Genomic DNA, 25,822 nt, shown 5'->3' with positions numbered 1-25,822 from the left:
GAGGTCTTCCTGAGTCGAGCCCAGCAGGGCGATGTCATCTGCGAAGTCCAAGTCAGTGAGATTACGCGCTTCGTGCCAGGACACACCGATGCCAGCTTGGTCAACTGATCGTCGCATGATGAAGTCAATTACCAACAGGAAGAGGAAAGGGGATAGCACGCATCCTTGTCGGACGCCAGTATTGATCTTGAAGAAGGCTGTGCAGCCGTCATCCGTCCGGACGCAGCAACGGGAGTTGGAGTAGAGACAACGAAAGGCATCTACAAACTGCTGAGGGACTCCATAGTGGCGTAGGATAGCCCATAGAGTCGGCCGGTGGACGCTGTCAAAAGCCTTCTCGAAGTCAATGAAATTAATAGAAATCTTCTTTTGGTATTCCAATGTTTGTTCAATGATCATGCGGAGGGTGAAGATTTGCTCGACGCATGACCAGCCACTCCGAAACCCAGCCTGCTCTTCTCGCAATCGTTCGTTCACAGCGTGTCGTAGCCGATTCAAAAGAGCGAGGCAAAACACTTTCCTGGGTACCGACAGCAACGTGATGCCCCGCCAGTTGTTACAGTCACCCAAATCACCTTTTTTTGGAAGTTTGATAATGGTGCCTTTTGTCCAATCATCGGGTACATGTGATGTTGACCAGCAGGCGTTTAGGAGTCTTGTAAGGGCGGCTTCAAGATGGGGTCCACCATACTTCAGCATTTCGGCGAGGATTTCGTCCAGGCCTGCGGCCTTTCCACTCTTGAGGAGTCGGATCGCTGTCTTGACTTCAGTGATGCTGATTTGTCCGATATCGACAGGAAGAAGATCCATGGAAGGTGCCAGGTTTTCGGCCTCGAACCATTGGGGTGGCTCAGGTTGGTTCAGAGTATCGCGGAAGTGTTCGACCCATCGTTGTTCTTGTTCAGCTGCAGTAAGGAGGACACGTCCATTTTTGTCTCGGATTGGAACACCGCGGCCACCACGAGCCCCAGTTAGATCTCGTACAATGCGATATAAGGTTCGGGTATCGTTCCGATCGGCTGCTTCTTGGGCTTCGATGCCTTTAGCTTCGATCCATTCACGCTTGTCACGCCGGCAGCTGCGTTTGACCTGTCGGGCAAGGTCTTGGTAGGTGGCCATGGCCCTCTCACGCTGGTCTGCAGAAGCATGTGGGTCAAAGGCCACCTGGTCCCGAACTGACTTTGCCAAGCGACGTTGATCTATAAGTTCCCATGAACGGTCGGAGATCCAGCGCTCCTTAAAGCCGCCCCATCGGCGACCAATCTTCGATTCTGCTGCACCGACCACAGCCTCTTTTAGCTCATCCCAGAGTGTATCTGGATTTTTGTTGTTATTTCCTTCCGCAGCAAGGAGCTGGAAGTGGTTTCTCAATTCGAGTTGAACTCCCTGATTCAGTCGATACTGAGATTCACTTGCTGTTTCCGTAGCAATTGGAGTTTTTACAGGGTGGGGTTGCTAGCCCCACGCCCAGCCCTCCTCCTTTCTCATCCGGGCTTGGGACCGGCAATGGCAGAGTCTTCAGAGGTTTCTGTCATATTTCAGGCCTGAACAAAATGAATGGGTGTGCATCAGAATGTAGTGATAACCTCCCATGTACCCTTAATGGCGAGTACGCTGCCTTACTAGTTCCCTTAGAAAAACCTGCAGCCCATTTTAGTGGTTGTCAAACCACGTCTTTATTGATTTTACATTAAGGTGTCAAAACACACCATTGAGAATTCAAGGAGGTTGTCAAATTTCAGTTTTATCATTTAAAATTTTAACTGATAAACTGTCTATGGTATCTTCTAATTGGCAAATACCAGCTGTACACATTTACACAACAAAAAATGAAAACCTGTCACTGTAAACGTGTGTGTGCAGAGCTGTGGGACGCAGTCACGGGCCTGGGTCCAGTGAGGAAGATCATCTACAGCACTGTCACTAAAAGAGTCCAGAAACAAACTAAAAACCTCTACCCTGCTCCGTTCCAGATTATTGAGGTAAAGAGTACACTTATGGGTGAAGATAAACACATTAGCGCATGATGTTGCTGCTGAGTGTCTCATGCTGTCTTATTTTAATGTGCAGTGTGTTAAAACTGGCATAGAGCACAGCAGTAACGCAGGTTATTTGGCTGAAGCTCAGGTGAGTTGGACTAACAGGAATTTTTTTTTTTTTTTCTCAGTCAGATGGATTTTTAAAAAAAATCCTCCTGGCCTTTTGGTAGATGTCATACATGTGCTGCATTTTGACCATTGTGACCTTTTGTGTTTTGCTGGGTGTTTTTTCTGTTTTGTTTTTTCACTCTGTAGTTAGTGTTGGGAAAAGAGCAGAGTTTGGGTTACAACAGGAACCTTCCTCATTCATCAAATGATGAATGTGGAGTGACAGACTCCTCTCACTAATGCCATAAGTATGTGCATAAAGCCCCATCACCAATGAACACCTTAGGCCTAAACGAGTCATGCCAAGAGCTTTGACAAAATGGCATTAATTGATGTCCCGGGAATGAGAATGGGCTGCTTAACAGTTTAGGCTTGTGGGTTTCATTGATGACTCTATAATCAAGTTTTTGGATTTGTTGTTGTTAAAGAGACTAATTGTATTTGTTAAATTCTTGTTGCTTTTAACCCTTCATAGAGCTTTGGTAAGTTGGTGATGACTTCTGAATCCAAAGCTTTGATTGGACTTCACAATGGTCGTTTGTTGTGTAAGAAGAACCGATTTGGTCCCCCAGAAAAGGAAGTAAAGTAAGAACTGTAAACAGGGGTGATTTATGTTGCCATATACATTTGCTGTCTATATACAGTTGCCTCAGCGATAGTAGTAAGACACCTGTACAAAATGTTTGCAACAGAAAGCTGGCCATTCTGGGTGCAGGGCTAATGGGAGCAGGTATAGCACAGGTATCTGTAGATAAAGGCCTCACCAGCATCCTAAAGGACACCACAGAGGATGCCATCAGCAAAGGATATGAAAAGGTTTATAAAAGGTAATATAAACGCATTCTATACTATTTATTTATTTATTTATTTTATTTATTGAAAAATAAAAGTGGCTTTACAGTTTGAAGTATTTTTGTTTGTTTGGGGGTTTTTTTTTTTTCTCCTCAAAATGTTCTTGATCTTCAGTTTCGACACCAGGGTGAAGAAGAAAGCCATGATATCATTTGAGCGTGACGCCATTATGTCTAATCTGTCGATTCAGACGGATTACTCTGGTTTTGAGTCTGCTGACATGGTGATAGAGGCTGTGTTTGAAGACCTCAACATTAAACATAAAGTCCTCAAGGAGGTGGAGGCAGTGAGTGCAGTTTTGCTTGAACTACTCTGTCTTTAACTGTTTTAGTTAGAGGTGGTTAAATTGGCATTGAAAATGTATTACAATAAATGGGCATCTAAGAACTTCTAAATTACTTTGAGCAAGAACTGGTGCAGAACTAACCTGTTTGGAGAAATCTCGCCTTAATTTAGGTTTTAACTTGAGAAAATTCTCAGGCCAACCCAAAGTAACTGTTAAAGAACTTAGTGGGATTGATGTAGATGAGGCTTTCCTTTTCTTGTTTGGAGTTTCAATCATTTTTGAGAAGCTTTTGGTTGCATGCAGGTAGTATTATGTCATTATTATTCTAGCATAGCTATATTAGCTGTTTAACAGTTATTTTCTGTCTAAGACTTATTTGCATTACTAAGTAATCACTGGCATGTGGAATGTGAATTCACTAGCTGACTATGGCTATCTTGGCTGCTACTGCTACTTTCCAGAATAATGTCCAGATAGCTAAAGTTATAAGGAAATGTACTCTTCCCCCTCCCGCCCAGGTTACCCCACCACACTGCATATTTGCGACCAACACCTCAGCTCTACCCGTCAGAGACATCGCTGCTGCCAGCAAACGCCCTGAAAAAGTCAGAAATGCTCCAAACTTTTACTTTCAACATATCTTCAGTGTTACAGTAATTTAAAAAAAATGTAATGTTGATTCATGCTTGCACAGTTGAGTTCTACCTTAATTTTCACTTGACTTTCTTGGTGATTATTATCGTGGCTTTAAAATAATGGCTTCTCAACATATTATTAAGAATCTTTATTTCCTGTGTGATGTTTGACCAATTTGCATATGTGCCTGTGCAGGTGATTGGCATACACTATTTCTCCCCAGTGGACAAGATGCAACTGGTGGAGATTGTCACCACAGATAAGACATCTAAGGACACGCTGGCTGCTGCTGTCAGCGTGGCCCTGAAACAGGGAAAGATTGTCGTCACTGTCAAGGTGATGGCAACTCTGAAAGTGTTCTTCAGTCAGTATTTCAGCCTATGTGAATCTTATTTTCATCTTAGTCATTTTGCTCATTGTTCTATTATATCTTGGTGCATGTCTCCATCTTGTGTTGCTCTCTTTCTGCCTCGAAACCCACTGAACTACAGGATGGTCCAGGCTTTTACACCACGCGCTGCATGGGTTGCTTGCTTATGGAGTCTCTGAGACTTCTTCAGGTAATCAAAGACTTGGAGAAATAATAGTGTTGCCAATTTTTCCCTGCTAAAGAAATGGTTGAGCATCAGGTCCCAGTAATTATTTAAAGCATTTATTTTTATCTTTTTACATTTGCTTTAAAATAACCCACATTTTGTTCCACAGGAAGGTGTGACCGCAACAAAAAGCGATTTCCTGGCAACAAGCTTTGGTTTTAATGTCGGACCTTTCGCAGTCACTGATGAAGTCGGTGTTGACATAGGATTACATATTTCAGAGGTAATCTTTCACTTACTTTGTTGATTTAGATTTTTGGGACAGATGGGATTTTGTATTCTGTGTTTATTGTTGGATTTAGATGCTGTGCAAAGCCTTCGGTTCCCGTTATGAAGGAGGAAGCCTGGAGATTGTCAAGACCATGTTGGAAAAAGGCCTCAAAGGTTAAAACATTTCACATTAAAATAGGGGCATTATCACTCACTACTAATTTGTCACGCACTCATGCCTAAGTATTGGAATTGATGAGAATTTAGCGATTCCGATTGCATTAGTGATATTACTGATTTTTACTATTTGATTTGATTCTTTTATGGATTTTCATTCTGTTCTCTGACTTCGCTTTGAGACTCATCACCACCTTAAAGCAGCATATCAAAGACATTAAATTTTTTTTAAATGAATTGCATTTTGAGTGGTCAAATGTAAAGTCAGACATCGTCTACCTACATCAGTTTTACATTCAGAAAAGTCAAATGGACTCTACCATGAACTCCTAAGAAGAAAGAGAGGTTACAATGGACACATTTGTTAACTGCTGATAAAAGTGATGTTTGTGTTCTGCCTTAGCTAAGGAGATGATGCTGAAGTGTGTTCCAATTTATGACTTCTTGGGCTGGAGCCTATCCCAGCTGTCTTAGGGCAGACTTAGTTTAAATATTAAGGGTTAAGAATATCATTGAGATGAATTTTTCTATAACAGGAACTGTTACCCTAAAATGGTGACTTTAATATAATCAAAAATGGATTTATCTTGCTACCTGATTTCTAAAATCTAACCCTGTAAGGGCACAGGTTTCTAAGACTGAGGAACACGTTTGAGGATCAGCTTACCATTCACACAAACACGATTCTAATGCTTTATTTTTAAATTATAGGTTGTAAATCTGGAAAAGGATTCTTTCTCTATGGAAAGACTAAGAGAGTGAATCCTGAAGTAGAAGAAATTCTCAAGAACCATCAAGTGACTGCTCCCTCTGCAATGTAAGAAAACAGCCTCTCGTCTGATCTACTAATTGCCCTGTTCTGATCTGTCTCTCTGAAGTTATGTGTTTGCTGCAGTTCTTCAGAATACGACATGCAGTACCGGCTGCTGTCTCGCTGCATAAACGAGTCGTTAATGTGTCTCCAGGAGGGAATAATACAAAGCCCTCTAGAAGGAGACATTGGAGCAGTGTTTGGATATGGGTTTCCTCCCATGCACAGTGGTATGTCTCCAACATTTGTATACTTTTGAACTAGATATTTATATTAGTAAACTGATGGTTATCGATTGTGTTGGTGCTAATCGACCTTTTGTTATTCCTACATTTATCAGGTCCGTTCAGATTTGTTGACACATTTGGTGCAGAGCGCCTTGTGAGCCTCATGAAACGTTTTGAGGATGTTTATGGAAACCAGTTTACACCCTGCCAGCTTCTACTAGACCACACCAAAGACCCCAGCAAAAGGTTTTACCAATCATCCCCCTCCCTGCTTCAATACTAAAAACAACTTAGCGTTTTGAGAGAGGGACTAGTAGTCCCCCCTTTGGTATGTCTGAACTGTTAGAGCAGCAAATATGTCTTCTAAGATCAAACTAAAGGAATCAACCTAAAATAATCCAAGGAAAGATTTCAGAATAAGGTAACAGCTCATTTATGAAAATAAGCTGCTATTAAAAAATAATTGTATAACTACAAACAACATTTCTAGGAGACCAAATGGTCTATTATAACTATCTACCAGCTTTACAGATTTCCGCTTACATCATTTATATAATCAGAAAGTGATACTTTCATGTATTATGTGTTATGGCTCAAGTGGGTGTGACCACCAAACTTTTTTTTTTTTTTCATCTTTTTGGGGTGTTTTCTTTCTTTTAATTTATTTATATTTTTTTATACAAATTGTGGTAATGTGTCCAACCTCCCCTGACCTATGCTAAATTAGCCATAACCCATTTTGGCCCGCAACATGACCAAATGAAGCCCAGATGTTGCAGCTATCTGGATTCTATCTGGCACCAGTGTTAACTCAAACTCCCAACAACCAAAATAAAAAGTGAAGGTTGCATTAAAACATCAGGTGTCATTCGGTTTATTTTTTTGATCTCTCCTTTATTTCTTCAGTGGCTTTGTAGTTACAAGATTGCAGAGTAGATCAGTATTACATGAGTGTAGTAGATCAGAGTGAAACTTTACTTCAGCTTTTGCCCTGGCTGAAACCCATCAAATCTGGGGATAATAGTAAAAAAAATTACAGGTAGTGATTCACAACAACATAAATTGCATTGTCAGTTATTTGGATCATTTGGATGATCTTGCTTTGTGATTGCCCTCAGTGTAGCCAGTTATATTACAATACTGTCCTCAGGATACACCCCTCAAATAGAACACACAGGTAAGAGCAGAGATCTAGTTTGGGGCCGGGGGGCATCTGCCCCTCTCTCAGCAGATTTGTACATTAGCAGATTTGTTCAACGGCTCAGTAACGCAAATATCTAGTCAACCACATGACAGCAACTTAGTGTATTTATGCATGTAAACATAGCAAAGATGACCTCCTGAACTTTAAATTGAGCATCAGAATATGGAAGGAAGATGATTAAAGTGACTCTAAATGTGGCATGATTGTTGGTGCCAGATGGGCTGGTTTGGGTATTTCAGAAACTGATCTATTGGGATTTTTGCCACACAACCATCTCTAGGATTTACAGAGTAGTGTTGTTTTTTTTTAAAGGGAAAATATCTACTAAGCAGCAGTTGCCTTGTTTGGTGCCAGAGGTCCGAGAACAACCAGAATGCTTCAAGCTGACAGGAAACCAACAATAACTCATGTAACAACTCATTACAACCAAAGTACACAGAAGAAAACCCCTGAATGCACAACAAGTCGAACATTTAAGCAGATGGGCTACAGCAGTAGGTGTCAGCTAAAATGAAACTCAGGCTACAGTTTATATGGGCTCACCAAAATTGGATAACAAAAGACTGAAAAAACTCTGCCTGAATCTCAATTTCTGCTGTGACATTCAGATGGCAGGGTCAGAATTTGCATAAACATGAAAGCATGAATCTATCCTGGCTCATAACAACTTCTCAGGCTCCTGCTGGTGGTGTAATGGTGTAGGGGATAACCTTAATAGCAACATTGCTGACCATGTCTATGCCTTTATGGGCACAGTGTATTAATCTGATGGCTAATTCCAACAGGATAAAAACTTCAAACTGTGGTTTTTGAACACACCAATGAGTTTGCTGTACTCAGATGGCATTTTTGGCATGTGGTGAAAAAGGAGATTCACATCACAGATGTGTAGTCAACAAATCATGTCAATGTAAGCCAAATTTTCCAGCACCTTGTTGAATCTATGCTACAAAGAATTAATACTTCTGAATACCAAGGTGTAAAAACTAGAGATGGCACGATACCACTTTTTTATGTCCGATACCGATACCGATATCATAAATTTGGATATCTGCCGATACCGATATGAATCCGATATAGTGTTTTTTAATCAACAAAACTGTTTTTTAAATATCTTGCTGCATTTTGTATAAGTTCATACTCAAGTTTAAAACAACAACTACACTAAAGCTATTCTGTTATACCTGTATGCAAAAAAAAATATTTCATAGTTCAGCAATACTGATCAATCTAATAAACTTAAACCTACACCATCCTCCCTATTCTGGTATTTTAAAGAGTACTTAGCATAAATATTAAGCAACCTAACTAATAGGGTTCCAACTCCCAGCAACAACAAAAATAAATAAATAAAAAATAGGGAACCACCCCTCACGCTCCACCTCATGATGCTTAATCGACGTAATCAACCTTAATTTGATGCAGTGTGAAAAAAAATGCACGGAAATCAATTATTTTTCAAGAAATATTAAATAGATTCAACATCTTTCTTCAACAAAATTGCAGACTGCACAGATGGTACCTTCCCAAAGGAAAAAGTACTATAGCTTACTAGGGTATATATATTAGACTTAATAGTCACTATATACAGTAATGGACTTCTATACATTTTACATCAGATTAAAACTTTGGGTGTAAGATTCAGATAAATATTAAATAATTAAAAGCGAGACATCTTAAATGAGAATAAGAAAGAAAAGTATGTCTTTGTGCCCCCTTTTCCCTGTTCATGCCCTATCGGCCCCCCTGGCTAAACTTTGCTAGATCCGCCCCTGCACAGTTACCAGCGTCAGCTACGTAGAAAAAGATCCTCGAGTAGAAAGTAATATTAATAACAACAGCTGATCAAGCTTAAACGTGCTGCTGTTGTTCAGCCGCTGGTTTCCTCTTTCTGGTGCAAAGTGGGCCAAAAACAAACAAGAGACACGGACTCGCGACAGAAAAGCCGATCAGCTGATCATTAAGCAGTTTCATGATTGAAGTAGCAGCCGGAGAGCGAGAGGCAGTCGCTCGTTAAGCTTAACGCAGGAATGCTTTACAAACATTCAGAGATGGACTTACACACTTGCTTTACTTCTCTCGGGATAACTTTGTCGGAGATGAAATGCCGGGTTGCTAGCGAAGCTCCAAATGCTCAAACAGACCACCGACAGGTCCCGCATGCCACAGCCGCTCTATCACGTGATGCATACTGCTCCGACGTGCTAACGTTCTGAGGTGAGTTACGGCCTGTTGCAAGTTTTGTGAGGTGCTTTCGTGATATTTAATGGATCGGATTACATTTTTTATTTTTCTCCGATATCCGATCCAGTAATTTAGGTCAGTATCGGACCGATACCGATACGTAATATCGGATCGGTCCATCTCTAGTAAAAACATCTCATTTTTAATGCTCTAAGAAGAGAAACTGAAGTGTTGTGCTTATTATCATTTTTCTGACTCAGTGATTTTAGGTAGAATTTTTTTTTTGTTTATTTATTATACATTTTTATGTGAGTTTCTTTTTAATTCATTGAACAAACTTCACAGCTGTTCTGTCCAAGACTTAATAACTTGGGCTTTTTTATGCTATGTAGAAAAGCAAAGAGTAGCTGTGTTAACTTATTATAAAATTCGACTACATTCATTATCAGTTTCTAATGTCTGCTATCTGAAGATGAGGTTTGTGCTGATAACCTCATGCTCGGCCAGGTGGAGCAAGTTCAATGAAGAATTCTCCCCTGTCTCTCTCGCTGTTGCTTTTCTGTCTTTATTTTAGGTCATCTGCAGATGTTACAAGAGATTATAACAGAAACAAAGCACTCACAGATGGATCTAAAACAGTGGGTGAAAAAGGCAGCAAAGGTAGTGGCAGAAATATTAGCTTTCCAAGGAAACTGAGTGGTGACAATTCCTGATATTGTAGGACTTTGATCAATCTATGTGGATGAGAAATCTGAGGTACTCTTACAACTCCATTTCTGAGTTTTACTATAACACTCATTGTTACCTTTAAAGGGACTGTTAATAAAAATATCATCCCTCCCGAAGCATAGACTGACCTGTACCAAAAAAAATCAGTCCAAAACCTCAGTAATTTTGTCAATGACTGCTCAGAGGTCTGATATTTTTCATATTTTCCTCATTGTTCTTTTGAAGGTAGTTTTAATTTACAACAACCTCCCACTTTATCTGTGCCAATTACATTCCACTGAAACTCAGTGAATAAAGAAGGATGTCTAAATGACCTGTATAGGGTCAAAATGTTACAATTCCTTAAATTACCTTGTCTTGAAATTAATTTAACACCTATTGATGACTAAATAAAGTGTCTAAAAAGTGCTGAAATTCTGTTCATTCATCAAATCTCATTTAAAGTAAAATGATAGAAATTTCCCCTGCATATCAAATTCTAAGTTGAACGGTGTGAACGCCACACATTGTTTAAATCAGACTTTAAGTTCCAAAGAGGGCACTTTTATCCTGGAGCTCTCTGTTGTAGCCATTTGTTAGTAAAGTAGTGCCAGACTGTGATTCAGACAGGAAACATGTCAGTCTGACTTTGAGCATTAGAGCCAGTCAAGTGTCAATTCTACAGTTTGACCACAGTGTGGCGTTGTTTCCTTCAGTTTCATTCATTGGGCTCAGCAGCCAGTTGGTCACAGTGGAAGGCACATTCAGGGAGGCTCAGCAGCCAACAGGCACATTCTCAGGACAGTGTGTATATTAGATTTTGGGCCTCCAGCCCTGTATGAATTGTGTGATCTTGGTCACATGGAGTCGGCTCAGGTGGAAGTCATGTGACAAGATATCTTCAGTCAGCTGCACCAGCAAGCTGCCATCGATTCGCTCCCTTTGGAACACGGACACCGCTGCCTCTGATAGGCCAATAAACCGCAGGCAAGCTGAGACTTCCTCCAATGACAGAGCAGACAGGTCAGCGGGAGGTCGCCAGGTAGGGTCAGGGAGCGGGGACAACCCCTCAGGGACTCCTGTTGATGTCCCACCACCCTCCGCGCCTCTGGAAGAATCTGTTGTGGAATTGGGAGCAGGCTCAGGCGAGGGACAAGGGGACTGGCGGTTGAAGGGGTTCAACGCCCCAAAGGGAGCAAATCGACTCTGTGGGGGTGGCGGTCTGAGTCGAAGTCCAGAGGAAGTGAAGGAATCCACCCATGGCTCTGCCCAGGTGGCTTGTGCAGGCTGAGGATTGGCTGTGTTGTCTGTAGGGATGCCAGAGACAGGCTCAGGACTAGTAGGATTAGGGGCAGAGCAGTCACCCCAAGAGCACGGGTAACAGTAGAGGGAGGCATCGGGGGAGGGGGAGCAACTGGGACAAGACAGAGAAAATGGAAATGTTACATATCAGCTACATATCATATTTACAAAAGTATTTAAATGACCATATTTCAAGTTCCAGCAGCTACCTGCTGAAAAATTCTCCTTAGCTTGCTGTCAATTCATAAAAAATGTATCATTCCATATATCGTCTATTTATAGAACAAGCAAACAATCAATATGGAGCTTCATATTGTAAAATGGCATTGCTTTCTGTGCTTCTGTCAGTTCAGATTAGATAACCTTCCCATACTTTCTTTCCATATACCTTATAATCTTCTTTAAAGGGCAAGAACGGGAAATCTGTAAGCAGTAACCTTTCAGAGCTGAAAAATGCAGCCAAAAAAAAAAAGACTTCCCCGCATGTTGGTGACTTATCAGACAAATATTATTGCTCGTCAGGTGGGTTGCACTAAGGAAAAAACAATCTAAACTTGAGACTTGAAAATAGAAGTCCACAAACTAATGGGTGTCTACATCCATATCTTTTGGACATTTTTCATTGCAATTTATTTGGAAACAGCCATTGCAGTAGCTCTGTTTGAAGCTACAGTATTTGGACTCTTGCAGTAGTTTGGAACTCGAGGAACTTCATTCTCTCCCTTTTCGTGTAATCAATCATGTCAAGCAGTGAAACCAGAAAAGGCTTTCAATCCTCTCTAAAATGATACCAGTATGTCAAAATAAGGATTTACACATTACGTGTTTTATACTGTACCTGTCCTGTAGTCCAGAGGAGTAAAAGGAGATGTTTGGTCTCGGGGAGGTGGACGTTTTGGGGAAGCGAGGTGGAACAGGAGGGCTGGGAGCTGGACTGGAGATGGAGCCTCCTTTGGAGCAACGAGGGGGAACTGGAGGGGCGATCAAATAGCGACACTCCTCTCTCACCTGCAAGCACAAACCACACACACAGAAACATAAGCATAACAATAACACACACAACAGCCAAATAAAAAAAGGTTAATCTTAAAAATAGACTTCTCAGGAGGCTTTGTGCAAGTGTGTGCGTGCAACACATAGTAAATGTCAAACTTTGTGACCTTTACAACTCAAACAAAGTCCTTACACACAGTAGCAGCATCTAGATACACACACACACACACACACACACACACACACACACACACACACACACACACACAGTGTCTTGGCAGGCTAAATATCAGGAGAACGCTATGTGTGACAGGGTATAATCCAGTTGCAGAGGAGACGTCAACACCCACACAAACCTTTCTGTTCCGCTGCCCTCACTTTAAAAGGGAAAAAAAGTTAAACAAAACAAAAGCATGAAAATGTGCGCTTTACAAACAACATACACAGTTACACATGGACACCATTGCCTGGGAAGACTCTTAGAAATGTGAAACAGCTCAGTAGGTAAAACAACATCGTTTTCAATAGGACACCATTTCCTCTTTAAAAAGACAAGAAAAAAGAGATGTTTTAATTCATGGAAGTGCTGGTCGACCCCCAGCTTTAAGGTCAACACTAGAGCTGTACAGAAAATGCATTACCATATTAAAAAAGAACCTTTATAGTCTACATAAAGCCTGACTTGCACCAGTTTGAGTGTTAAAATTAATCTAGTAAATTTCATTATACATCATGTAATGCACGTTATAAATTTCATTATGCGCTACAAAAGGAATATTTTAAGGCAAGTCTGCATTTTTGCTGTACAGCAGCATTTAGGCGAAAACAGTAGAGGTGATTAATTCATTTGTAATCAGTAGAACAACAGTTATTTGGTCTCACCAAAAGCAAAAGTAAAAAATACCACAAATTCACAAAAATGTACAAAGAAAGCTAACAATATATCACCTGCAATGCTTATTTTCTGAAGAAAAAAAATTCCTAGGTATGACCTTCTCAGACTTTTCTGTAACTCAATGTCAAGCCAAACCCTGGGAACTCTGATGGAGCCAGTCAATGAGACTTTAATGGGAGATTTCCTGGCTCCAAATGGGAACTTGAAGGGGTGACTATGCATGGAAGCATGATCAGTCCATTTACAGTAAAGGTAATGTGTTAGTCACACATCTTTGAATTTCTATGTTATTTAAAGAGAGAAAATCAATGACACATGCTAGCTTAGGAAAGACTAGGGCTTAGCTGATGAATAACCACTCTGCTATTGAAGTTAGGACCTTGCTGCATATGATATTAAAAAGAGCAAACTAAAACAACCATGCCAATCAAGTCTGTGGAAATTAATTTCCTTTGGTTATTTTCAGACAGATTTTTTTCTTCTGGTCTCAGCAAGTTAATTCACACAATAATCCATAATCCAAGTAATCCTTATAATATTAAAAAACTGAAATGCTCTATATGTTTAAGAAATTTCTCCTAGGAGTTGTAGTGCTGATTTATAGCAATCACATTAAAAAGCTTCAGCAGTCTTAATAGCTTTAGCTTTCGGTTCAATTCATTAGAAATAATCAGCCACAACCTAAAAACCACTAATGAGTGAAGTGAACGACAGCACTGATTCTCTCTAGTTCTGCTTGGAAATCCTGGGTCCTTACATTGATGGAGATAAGTAGACACGTACGACCAACCCAGGTCAATAACAGCTCCCATGGCAATGTGGAACTGATGATAGTGGTTTCTCCTAAAAGAACAATCCTCCCCGAAACACTGCAAAAACTCCTCGAGAACATGGAAAAAATACAAAGACACTGACTGGTTATCCAGACATGACAGATCCCAATCTGAGCTGTGTAATGTGCCAGAACATTCCCAGAGGATCCACTACCTTTGTTCTAGGACATCTTAAGGGATCCCATGTCTATGGAGAAACAGGTTAGAGCCATTTTGGCAGCACAAATAGGCTTACACAACACTGTGTACGTGGTTTTTATGTTGAGGCTGACCAGCTTATGTATCTCTATCTATCTATGTATATCTGTATGTGCTATAAGAGTAAGGGTGGTGTATTGCAGCATTTCCAGTCAGTGTGCATTACAGTCAGTGTGCGCTTGTATTTGCGTTGAGTGTATCAGTGGGGTTTAAGAGCTGTTGTGTATGAATAATTCAAGGCAGCCATCCTGACTTTTAACAGCCGGATGCTACTGTGGACAGATAAGAAGGATGACAGACTGAAGAACGAGAAGATGGATGGGAGGCAAGGACTGCAACTCACAGCATCAGATTTTGGAGGTACAGGTGGCGGGGTAGACACTCTTGTCACCACGGTACCAAGAGAACCATCCAGTGAGGAAGATGAATGGAAGGATATGAGGTTTGGCTCCTTTCCTAAGCCCTCTGCATTTTGATTGGTCCAGAGTTCCTCATAAGGGATTTCCTCAGCGGTCCTCATTTCACCCTCAGTCCATTCAGGAGTCACATACTCCCTCTCCTCACCTGGCCCCTCCCCTAGCCGCTCTCCAAGGGAGTCCCTGCAGCGCTGAGATACGCTGTCTGAGACTCCACCAACATACCCGCACATTGAGAGACGCTGCAGTGCCGGTGCCAATGAGTCCTGGCTCGACACGCACACGCGAGAGCGCCGTGGGCTCACACACTCCTCAGTCATACACTCCAATTCTGGCCGAGTTTCTCTAACAGCACGAGAGTAGGCATCTGGGTCAAATGCATGTCGCAGAAGAAGGCTCTCCAATGCTGCTTTGTGCACGGAGGCCTCGGCCACATTAAACCGGGGCATGCAACGCAGCAACAAAAAGTGGGAGGGGGAGACTTCCTGATGGCGGAGAACCATGCAGAGCACCACCGTCTTGCTGACTATGTTGAGCAGCTTGTAGCGGTGGCCCTCTCGTACTGCGTGACGGTCGTAGGGGTTTCGTGGCGGCCTCGACGGCACAGACACGTTGACGGGGAGGCGGACTCTCTCGATGATGCTGCGCACCGTGTGCTCCCCCCCCAGCATGCCTTGCTCCAGTGGAGAGCGTGTGCAGAAGCGTCCACGGCAGCCAAAGGGCAAACTGACACTTTGATTGGTGCGATGGTTCATGCAGACCAGGCAGGGCGTTTTACCTGAAGAGACAAAGAAGATATTTAGGAGTTCACGGGTGGATCAGTCCTAACACAACAATAATACAATTTTAACTTTTTCAAAAATGTCTATGTTTGAACCACAAATCCACAGATTTCAATGTGAAGTGAATACCTTTGATCTTCTTGTTACAGCGCAATGTTCTGCTGGGAAACTCTGGGTTCTGAAAGTTATTTTCACATGCGCCAAATACCACCCCCTCCCACCCACCAATAGCAACAGGATATCTTCAACACAAGTGACCTCCACTAGCAGGACAATGTGCCCAGCCACGCTGTAAAAAATGCTCGAGAATGGCTCTAGGACCACACAAAGAGTCCAATGTGTTCACTGCCGGGTCTGGACTCCCAATCCGCAGGACTCATCAAGGCCCTACCCTGCAATCCACAGGACCCATATGATCTTCTGCCAACGAACAGCCCCAGGGAACCTGTGTCCATGCTGCGACAGGTCAAAGCTGTCTTTTGCGGCATGAAGGACACCTAAACAATATTAGGCAGGAGGCTTAAATGTTGCGGCTGACTGGTATTCTTCAAAAAAAAAAAAAAAGGAATGAACTTCAGCAACCTTCAGTTCTGCCAGTGCTTTTGTTTTCCTCGTTCTCGTGTGCATGTTCTACAACTGAAACGGCGCTTCATAACTTTACAGCTCAATAGTTCAGCCTGACTTACTTCTGGGAGTCTTTCCTAGTCGTCTAAGAAGCGCGCTCAGTCCCGTCTTTTCCTTTGAGGGAGTGGCACAGAGAAGCTCTGCTTTCCCCATGAGCGACAGCTCATCTCCAGCCTGCAGAGTGAAACTGTAGGGCTCACTGTCTTCACTAAATTCCCCTGAAACAACCTGCAACACAGACATGGATGTATATGTGTATAAGATATTGCATGACTCAGGGATTAATTACTATAAAAGTACTGTTGTGGTTAGTTAACTACCTGTAGTTAAAAGCCACTCCCCATCCATGGACCTTTTTTTTTGGACCAAATTCTCGTCAGCCAATCATGGCCTCGAAAAAAGAAGTCTATATCTAAATTTGGTTAAACAAAAGTGAAAAGTCCTCTTTTGAGGCTATTATGGAAAACTTCAATGCAACTAGATTTCACCCACCATTTCATGTTTTACACCTAGTTTTTGTTTCAGTAATACAAACATCCTTGCCTTTGTTTTTTCATTTGTTATAACATATTTAGATATGAAATGACTGTGATCAGACAGCCACACTTCAAGCATCCACTTCGAGTGCACAGTCTGAGGAGGTTGCAGAAATGTTGAGAAGGAAGAGTGTCCCTTCACTTTTCAAACACCTTAGAAGAAGGCTTTTCACCTTTCAGTTTTGACCAAATCTTAATGCTGTTTAGATTTCATTAAAGCTGTCTTTATTGTCTATTCAGTGTCTGTTCGCTTTCTTTCAAACACGTTTTTGCTGTGGTGGTAAATAGGGCAAAGCTGAAGTGGAAATTCATTATAGGCGTGCCTTACTTTGACACTGAAAGTGATCGTCTCCATGACAAAAACTCGGTCTGGAAAGGCACCAGCAACCTCCTCCACACTAGAGAAATACTGGACTGGATCCCTGACGTCCCGGTCTTCATCCAGCAACTTGAATTTGCCTATAGAGAAGATCGGTGTGATACAGGAGGAAAGAAAGGGGTGAAGAGTGGCAAAGGAAATGAGAGAGAGGACAGAAGAAGATTATGTTGAGAGATGGGAGAAGAGAAACAGTGAAAAGAGGTAGGAAGAGAAGAGTGGAAGGGGAGAGCGAGTTAGGAAAAAGCCAGAGGCGGGGAAAAAGAGCGGGTGAAAAGTTCCTTTTCGGCTGCTTATAGTTTCACTATAAAAGCACACACATCTGCAGCAGAGGAATATAAAGACACCTCGGTGACCTATGACCTGGCACCAGCTCTTTCCCAATCGACAGCCGACTGGGTTGCCACAGTAACGAATAAAGGACCCCCATTCTCACGCAGAGCAGAGACACATCACCATGGAGACACTTACACATACACTGTCACGCACACACACAAACTCATCCCTCTCTCTCTTTGACTCTTTCTGTCCCTTGCTCATCCCCTCGTCTGTAAATCTTTCACCCTCCTGAACTTAAGTTTTGTGCTGTTGAAGCTGTAAATATTTTTTTTTTGCCTTTTTGCCTCTTTTCAACATTGAAAAGAGTCATTTAACAGCCCGTAAACCAAACCGACATTGTTCAAAGGACATTTTAAATGCTTTGCTCCTGTTGGCCAGTTTATCAGACTGCAATGGAACGACTACATCCTTTCGAGGATCCTCCTTCTTTTCACAGAGTCAGAGTTTGAATGAACAAGAGAAGTTTTTTTGGGGGGTTTTTTGGGGTTTTTTGTCTGGTAGACAGAGTAGAATACCAAACTCCACCATCATCTACGCCAGAAGCTCTCTCATTCTCTTTTTCTTCCACCCCCCACTTTCCAATTCAAAATGAGCCCCTAGGATAAGGAGCTTCCACCCACCTAACAATACCAGCAAAATCCCACTTTTCAACACAACCCACCACCCCCTCAAAGAGTAGGAGTTGGAAATAAAACAAGGTTTACCACCAACCTAAACAAAGCCCTGCTCAATTCTGGAAATGTATATTTAGTCAAAAGTGAGATTCCAAATGTCGCTGATAGGCAACAGAACACAGATGTGACGTCATATTAAAAAGCTGCTCTTGCTATATGATAAAGCAGGCTGGTATTTGTAAAGGCTTCCACATAAGGCTTTTGGCCACTGGGTCCACCTTACAAGGGTGGTTGCAGCCTCAGTTGCTTCCCTTAATCCCATTCATGATAAGTGATCATTCAGCTTTTCTGTCCTCTGTCATCCCAGCCTCTCAGTGATGGGTAGACGAGGATGCAGACAAGCAGGGAGGAGAAGAAGGAGGGAGGCATCCTGTTGTCCATCCCCACGGGGAAACCTATATTGCACTCATCCTACGCTTATTTAGACTTCCTGTATGAAGTCATCACACAGACATTAGCTCATCACAGACGATGGCCTGTGATTCCAAAGCAACTCATCTAACATATTTAAAGGGACACAAAAGTAGTGCTAAAAGGATGCGTTCATGTAAATGCGTCTTTTTCGGATCTGTTGGAATGCATCATTAAGTAAAGAGGATGTCAGGCTGATGATTTGCTTCAGGGTCTCCTATTTGATTTCATCACATAAAAAACCACTCTTTGATTACGAACACACTTTTTCACGATTGCAAACTGATTAGACACAAATAAGAAACAACTATATTTATTGCAAACAAACAAACAAAACAACACAAGTAAAGTCAAGGATTACAGCCAGAATAGGTCACTAAAAGAATTATGGAGCTGCAGCCTTCTATCTTTAAAGCTGGACAGATACTCCTTTTTAATTAAATCTTGGAAGCACACAGCATGTTTTAATCAGCTTTTCTCCGTGGCCAGAACTTTTATGTTTGAACTGCACGGATGAGCTGACTGGCCACAACAAGGGCTCTAAACCCACTGAATGTAAGCAAGGGACCTTTGGTTGAGTTTGTCCATTGTTGCTGTGTTTAGTGTAGTGAAGAAGAGAGAGGGGCAACATTACTTTGTGCAATTCTTGCAAGAGGAAAAGAGAAAAATAGGGGGTCACAGCTGGCTGGGAGAAGCAGACAATACAGTCTGTTTGTTGTGTGTTGATTTTTGTCAGAGCTCTGCCTAAGACTACAATGTGAAAGTCAAGTCATATAAAAGACTGTCTTCTGATTATTCAAGCAATTAATTGAGGGCCGTTACCCGCTGGGAGTGAGAACATAAAAGAACAACTCACTCTCCCAGATCCTGAAATTAGGCATTAATATTAACCACTTTTTGAGCTTACAAGAGGCTATACAGATCTTTCCTGTTTATACTGATAACACCCCAAAAGTTCTACATTAAAACGGATATAAACAGAAACGTTGGAAAAAATAACCAATGCTAATGAACAATGCCATTAAGTTGAAAAAAATCTGCATAGCTCCGACTCTGCATAGATTTATTTATTTATACATCTAGGAGTTTACTAGAGCAGCTTTAAACAGTCAGTCCAAAGTAATTCCCATTTATCCTTTAATGAGCCTTGCACCTCCTTAGTTATGACTATAGGAAGGATATCCCCTCTCCATGACATCATGCAGAGCCAAGAGTGAAAAGAAAAAGCCTGAGCTGAGTCTGAAGCCGGAGCTCTTTGGCTCACAGGACTTAAGCTGACCTTATTAATTAAAATATTTCATCATCTTTAATAAGCATTCATGAATATAAGAATAAAACAAAAGCTTGCCTTTATTGTGCGTATTATAATTTATAGCTTTCAATCCAATCTCAACACTAAACCAATAAAATAAGTTTAAAAAACAAAGAAACTGAACAAACTAGTGAATCGTTGTTACCTTTATTGGGCATTCTTTATTCTACTTGGTAATATATATATATTTGCTATTTTATTACTTTCTGTGTTTCTAATCTCTGGGAAATACTAGCTGTCACGTGTTTCAGATATGAAATGCTGAATGATCTCAACATACTCCCCCCTCCCAGCCAAATGTTGTAGCGTGAGGTGACATCAGCACTCCATCAGTGGAGGAAGCAATGGAGAGAAGGCATTAAGATCCAGTTACACTGAGAATAATGTGACTGGGTTGAGAGTCGGAACAATGGGATGGTGGGGATGAGCTCCGGTGAGGTCATGCTGGCTAGACTCATTCAGCAGGAAGACGCGAGTCAATGGACAACTGGAGTCAGACAAGGTCACATGGTACACGAGTGAATGTGTGAATGAAGGTGGTAGTAGAAGATGTGCTCATCTGTACATTAAGAGTTTAAAGTACGCAACTCCTCCGCAAAGAGATTCTATTATGCTTTTATTCATTCCCTGTCTGTTACAATGGCAGATGATCATATTAAGGATAGGAAAAGTTTTATACTGCATAATGAGGGACGAAATCTCTGGTTTAAGTAAACTTGTTTAGAGTATTTCAACTTTTGGATCTGTATAATATCAGAGTGCGTGGATGTCCATAATATGGCCACCTCAGGCACAAGGCTCTGAATGTCAAAAGATGACCCCCGCACATCTCTCTTTTAAACATTCTGTTTGTGAGGGACAACCAATCAGATAAAAGTTGTTTTGAAATGGGGAGGAGCTAAGAATAGCTTGACTACACCAAGACCCAGTATAAATTAAATAACTGATTATTTTAGTTTGTAATTCGTTTAGAGGTACTCTGATAGATTTGAAGAATAAAAGTTAAATTAATGGCTCCAGATTATTGTGTTATTTTTTTATTACTTAGCAGAAAACTGACAGAATTACTGGAATAGATTGGAAAGTGTAGGATGTCCGCTAACATTTCTACTGGTACTAACAGGGTCAGGGGAAGGTTTGTGTGTTTCAAGGTGTTTTCATTTTCTTGAACAAGAGTGTGAACTCTCCTGAATGAACTGGAGCATCAGCAATTCTATTATTAATTATGAATTACCTCACATTAATAAGGAGTGGTTTTTACTGACATAACACACAAAGAAGGGAAGTTTCCAATCAACCCTGGAGGGAGGAGTTGGGGAGGGTCGTTATTAATATAAATTCAGTTCGTTTATGACAATTATGTGAAACTTTTTTATTTCTTGATAGATGTAGGAAAAAAACTACTGAGCACTGTGCTTGAAGCTGTTCTTAAGTAGAAATACAGCTGCACAATTTATCCCTAGAGCATGCTGGCAAACTGTGTTGTGTCAAACACAGGATGCAGTCATAGTGAGTATTGCGCAAAAGTCTTGAGACACTGGTCTTTTTTTTTAAATACAGGTATGTTTTTACTTGGTTGGCAATAATGTGTTTGTAAATACTATCATGCTGAAAAATGAAGCTGTTGCCAATCGGATGCTTTGCAGATGGTATTGCACGGTGGCTCAAAATCTGATTGTGCTTTTCTGCATTCATGATTCCGTCAATTTTGACAAGATGCTGAACAACACGGACTGAAATGCAGCCCAAAACCAGGACAGAGACATCATGTTTTACAGATGGTTCTAGACAATCTTTGTTGCTTGCTCCTGACCTCCTCCACTCTCCACAAGTTTGGATTCGTCACTCCATAAGATCTGTTGCCACTGATTTTTAGTCCAGTTCTTTTCTTAACCTTTTCTCCCTGTTTCCCTTCTAAGAATGGCTTCTTGACCGCCACCCTTCCATTGAGACCATTTCTGATGAGGCCTCAGCAAACAGTAGACTGTGCAGATGCACATCTCAGGTCCCAAGTCAGGTGTTTGCTAGATTTGTTTCCTATTTCTCATGGACATGACTTTCAGGTGTGGTTCATCTGCTATAATTTTTCTTGCCTGTACACACCATGCTGTGATATGCCAAATTTTCAGCTAGCAGTACTTTGAAAATAACCTTTTTAGTGCAAAATTGCTATTTTATATCTCTCAAAATGTGTTATCTGTAGAATTTTGCATAGATATAACTGAAGAAACTGTAACAAATAATGCATTTTGGTGACAGGCTGCTTTGGTTCTTTGCTAAGTTGTCTGTTATGTGTAGACACAACACTGGTCCATTCGTGGAGTTGAGGTGCCTTTTGATCTTTGAATGATTCATAGGTCAGTGTTAAGTGGCTTAACAATCAAAAGAATTCTCAGGAAATAGCCAGCTACAAGGAAGAGACTGACAATGAGTGAAAAACAGCCAATTTCCAAAGAAAAGCTTTGAAAAATCTTCAGACAGCCTGAAGAACTACTGCTCAAGACAACTTTAAAAGATGAGAAGAAAGTTAAAATAGGACTCGAGACTCAAGACTTTTGCACAGTACTGTATATTAAGCTTAATTAAATCTTAACACTTTAATTAAATGGTATTATAAGATTTGAAGGAACAACACAAAGAAAATAACATATTGAACTTTCAGCTTATTGATCCACAGCTATTTTGTTTGTAGATGCTTTCAGAGAAAAAGAATCCTGTAGAAATTCTTGACCTGTTTTTTACTCCTGCAGCAAATGAACATTTTATGGAAAATCTATATATTTAGGACAAAGGTTTTCTCCCCGCTGATGTATAAAAGCAAAGTGTATGTGCAGATGCATGCTCACCCTGATACTGCAGAGGGATGTCAATTTTGGGACCAATTACATAGTGACCCTCCTCTAAGCTGTGGGCCGTCACTGTGGTCCACTGACGGCAGGAGTGTAAGAGCACCACATCGTCCTCTGACAGACCCTCCACACATTCACCTGCAGCAAACAAACACACACTCAGAAAGGAATAGGCAAATAGTGTGCAAGTCTCAGGTTTCTCAATTCTAAGGTCACACTTAGCAACTCAGCAGTGGAAAACATTAAAACACCCTCGTAAAAAGCACACATAATTACCACAATCAGTGATGGATCACCCCCCGCTAACCTACTCATCAGGACCCTGCTATGCAACTGGCAACCTACAATTACACAGCCCCCATACACAAACACACAAACAGGGCAGTCCGGCTTTCACAAGAGCTGTGTAGCACAGTGGCATTGATTTCTGCTGATAGCACAGCAGTACAATTCAATCACGCAACACAATGTTACTCCCAAGCCTTTGAGTCAAACAATCATGTTGCTAGATGGCTGACTATAAACACAGAAAAGGATACTTGGAAGAAATAAAGCACATTATCTACTGAAACAATGTTAGCTTTCTTCAGGAAGTTTTGCTCATTCCAATTCAATGCTTCGTACTAAACTGTGATGTTAGTATGTCTTATATCGCTCTTGCCTGAGGATGTAGTAATTCTCTGTTATCTTAACATTTCTCCCTGTTCAAAACCTCAATGTTTGGGCCACTGTTTTGTTTTAAACTTTGATTTTTGCACCTAGGTATTTCTTTAGTTGGGAGGGAGCTTTGAAAGGGTCTGTGATAAATGCCTTTTTGAAGTTTCCTTTCAATTTAGGAGAAGTGTTATACCCATTTATTTTTTTCTAGGTTCTGAGACAAACCCCACAAACACTTCCACTCTGATATATTCTAAGGGAGTCAGACAGGTTGAAAACTTTCCTTGTGTAGCCTCAATGCAGTCAGTTGGGTGGCTATTTAATTTGCAGTCTGCAGCGTTCATATTGCAGCCCATCACACTCAATTACATCTTTACCCACTCTTGCCGGAGAACACACACACACACACACACACACACACACACACACACACACACACACACACACACACCATATGGATAAACACTGTAGTTGTTTGTTGACGCTGCCCTGAAACGGAGCTGTCATCATGCCCTGCTGTAAATAACTAACTACCATCTGGGCTGGCTGGATATGCAAAAAAGGAGGCATCACGAGTGGGGTAACTGCAGTGCAGTTAATAAACACCTACGGGAGGTCTCTCTATGCGATGTTCAGGCGCGCTGCCGGGAGTAAGGTGCGTAATTTTTCCGGGACTGTGACACGGCTTCGGGTGCGCGCTTTTGTGCAGCGGGGAAACTTGGAGGGGTTTTTTCTTCTCCAGAGTTGCTTCTCGTTAGTATTCACTACATTCGCCGACAGATTACAGCATTTGCATATGAATAGAATTGAGCAGCACTTCAACAGCACAACAGATACTTTGTTGCTTTCCAGGCCTCGCTGAGACTGGAACAACTTTGGCCACGACACCCGTCGCCCGTTTCCAAATTAAAGACACCGAATCTGGTGAAGGTGAACGTGAAGGATCACGCTGGCAACGAAAAACCTGAGAAATTAATAGAAAACTTGACACTAACGTTAAAACGCGTCTTGCCCGTGTCAGTGAACTAGTGCGGCACGGGTGCAGCGGGTGTATCAAGGTGGCCAGTCTGAACTAAAATATTAACGGAAACACCATCAGATTGGTTTCAAAGTAAGAGCAAGAACCTGGCACTGGCGACTGGGATCAACAATAAAACCTATTAACTCTTAATCCCGTATTACCATTGATGTATGTACTTATTTATTTATTTTTGTGACATAGACATGAGCAACGTAACAAAGATATAATATACTGGACATGTAAATGAAAGCGTATGTTGAGCATGTAATATATCCTCTACTAATCTGTAGTGCCTTAAGTTTACTGTAATCGCATTTTAATATTAGCAGACCAGTAAAACACATTTTTTTATTTATACTGTTTTTATTTAAAAGCCAATGTTTTTCTTTTAAATTCATTTATTTTAATCTGCTCTATTGCACTCATCTATACAAAACATCTGCCTAAATTAAAGAGTAATTCAATTCGTTGTGCTCATAGATTTGTTGGTTTTGCTCAAGTTAGCTGCTTACAGTTTTTTGCATTTCAAGTTTTCCCTCTTACTAAACGCGCTGACGAATGTGAACATTTATTTTGAAAGTTAAAACCGGAAAAGGTATTTTTTTTTCTGCCGACCTTGATGCCATTAAAGCACTTCACACGTTCTCCATTAAATTTGGACACTTGTTTTAAACCCCACCGAACGTTATACTCTAAAGCTTCCCACAAACACACTTTATTTATATTTTCACCCTTTTCTTCATTACTCGTCATCATTTTTCTTCACTAGCGTCACGGTTACGATAATTGTAGTGATAAGGAGCCTCAGCGTTAACTAACAACAGTTGGCAAAAGAATTCAACAACAAAAAAAGTGTAAAAAGTTTCTTATGGTCGTGTCGGAGGTAAAATCACCCAGTGAAGCAGGTTTATGTCTCTTACCGTGGGCCAGGCGGACCAGAGTGGGCAGACGGAACTTGCTGACCACCGCGTCCAGCGGCAGCGCCAACGGGCTCCAAGTGATCTCCGACAGGCTCGCCGACAACTTCTCCATCCTCGCGGGTCATCACGCTACCGGAGATAACGGTGACGATGGTGGCGAAGATGGTGATGGCGTTGGTGGTGATGACAGCGATGGACTGGAGAAAGGTGAGGGTGACGGTGGTGGTATAATGGCAAAGAGTTTCGCCATGTTTGAATGTAGGAGAGAGGGAGCGGAGTCACAGTCGGTGCGCTCGAGAGGAGAGAGGGGGAGGGAGGGAGCGCGAGCCCTCTCTCGTTCATTCTCCCCCTCTATCAGCCACTGTTTGTCCACCACCACCCTCATATACAAGTGAATCCGAAACCCAGTCAAACTAGTAGTAGGACTCAAAATGATCAGAAAGGAGGTGAAATGCGCCGATGTCCACTCTGACTGTCCTGGTTTGTAACTCGTGTTTTTCCACTTTATTTATTACATCACTTTGTCCGCTGAGGTTAAACCGTGTAGGTGGTACATGATGTTAGAAGCAGGGACCTTTGGCAAGCATTAGGTCTGGTTTTCGTCAGCTGCAGATTCATTTTCAATACCCAAAAGCCTTTGGCCACA

At 41.5% G+C, this 25,822-nt stretch overlaps 2 protein-coding genes across 9 annotated transcripts in view; one reads left to right on the top strand and one right to left on the bottom strand.

The window, feature by feature from the left end:
- The window catches only part of hadhaa (hydroxyacyl-CoA dehydrogenase trifunctional multienzyme complex subunit alpha a), a 10,822-nt gene extending 4,008 nt beyond the window's left edge, over positions 1 to 6,814 (top strand). The window contains exons 1-14 of one of the 5 annotated variants that reach the window (XM_082504931.1): positions 66 to 854; positions 1,864 to 1,982; positions 2,071 to 2,127; positions 2,623 to 2,732; positions 2,840 to 2,974; positions 3,114 to 3,285; positions 3,804 to 3,890; positions 4,117 to 4,257; positions 4,413 to 4,481; positions 4,627 to 4,740; positions 4,820 to 4,901; positions 5,616 to 5,721; positions 5,800 to 5,945; positions 6,056 to 6,814. In XM_082504931.1, the coding sequence (XP_082361057.1) occupies positions 347 to 854; positions 1,864 to 1,982; positions 2,071 to 2,127; positions 2,623 to 2,732; positions 2,840 to 2,974; positions 3,114 to 3,285; positions 3,804 to 3,890; positions 4,117 to 4,257; positions 4,413 to 4,481; positions 4,627 to 4,740; positions 4,820 to 4,901; positions 5,616 to 5,721; positions 5,800 to 5,945; positions 6,056 to 6,225 (2,016 nt within the window). In that variant the 5' untranslated portion in view covers positions 66 to 346 and the 3' untranslated portion in view covers positions 6,226 to 6,814. Of the gene's footprint in view, positions 1 to 65; positions 855 to 1,863; positions 1,983 to 2,070; positions 2,128 to 2,622; positions 2,733 to 2,839; positions 2,975 to 3,113; positions 3,286 to 3,803; positions 3,891 to 4,116; positions 4,286 to 4,412; positions 4,482 to 4,626; positions 4,741 to 4,819; positions 4,902 to 5,615; positions 5,722 to 5,799; positions 5,946 to 6,055 lie in introns of those variants that run through there. The other 4 variants (XM_082504929.1, XM_082504928.1, XM_082504930.1 and 1 more) reach the window with 4 other exon arrangements.
- On the bottom strand, positions 785 to 25,822 carry gareml (GRB2 associated, regulator of MAPK1-like). Of its 4 annotated transcripts, none has more exons than XR_014271183.1 (8): positions 25,177 to 25,820; positions 22,576 to 22,716; positions 16,946 to 17,076; positions 16,144 to 16,309; positions 14,603 to 15,453; positions 12,179 to 12,348; positions 9,208 to 11,452; positions 785 to 1,544 (listed from the first exon to the last, which is right to left on the bottom strand). XR_014271183.1 is itself a non-coding variant. In XM_082504937.1 (8 exons), the coding sequence occupies exons 1-8, from the start codon at positions 25,286 to 25,288 to the stop codon at positions 11,399 to 11,401; spliced, it is 1,746 nt and encodes a 581-aa protein (XP_082361063.1). In that variant the 5' UTR covers positions 25,289 to 25,822; the 3' UTR covers positions 11,314 to 11,398. The 4 variants fall into 4 exon arrangements, 2 of the variants coding, with proteins under 2 accessions (XP_082361062.1, XP_082361063.1); XR_014271184.1 differs by lacking the exon at positions 785 to 1,544 and adding an exon at positions 5,061 to 5,070; XM_082504937.1 differs by lacking the exon at positions 785 to 1,544 and adding an exon at positions 13,986 to 14,106 and having other exon boundaries at positions 11,314 to 11,452; positions 25,177 to 25,822.

This window comes from Aulonocara stuartgranti (assembly GCF_965226115.1).
Source record: "Aulonocara stuartgranti genome assembly, chromosome: 15".
In the NCBI taxonomy this organism is placed as follows: Eukaryota; Metazoa; Chordata; class Actinopteri; order Cichliformes; family Cichlidae; genus Aulonocara; species Aulonocara stuartgranti.
Note: the sequence above shows the minus strand (reverse complement) of the source record. Positions and strands in the feature narration are given on the sequence as shown.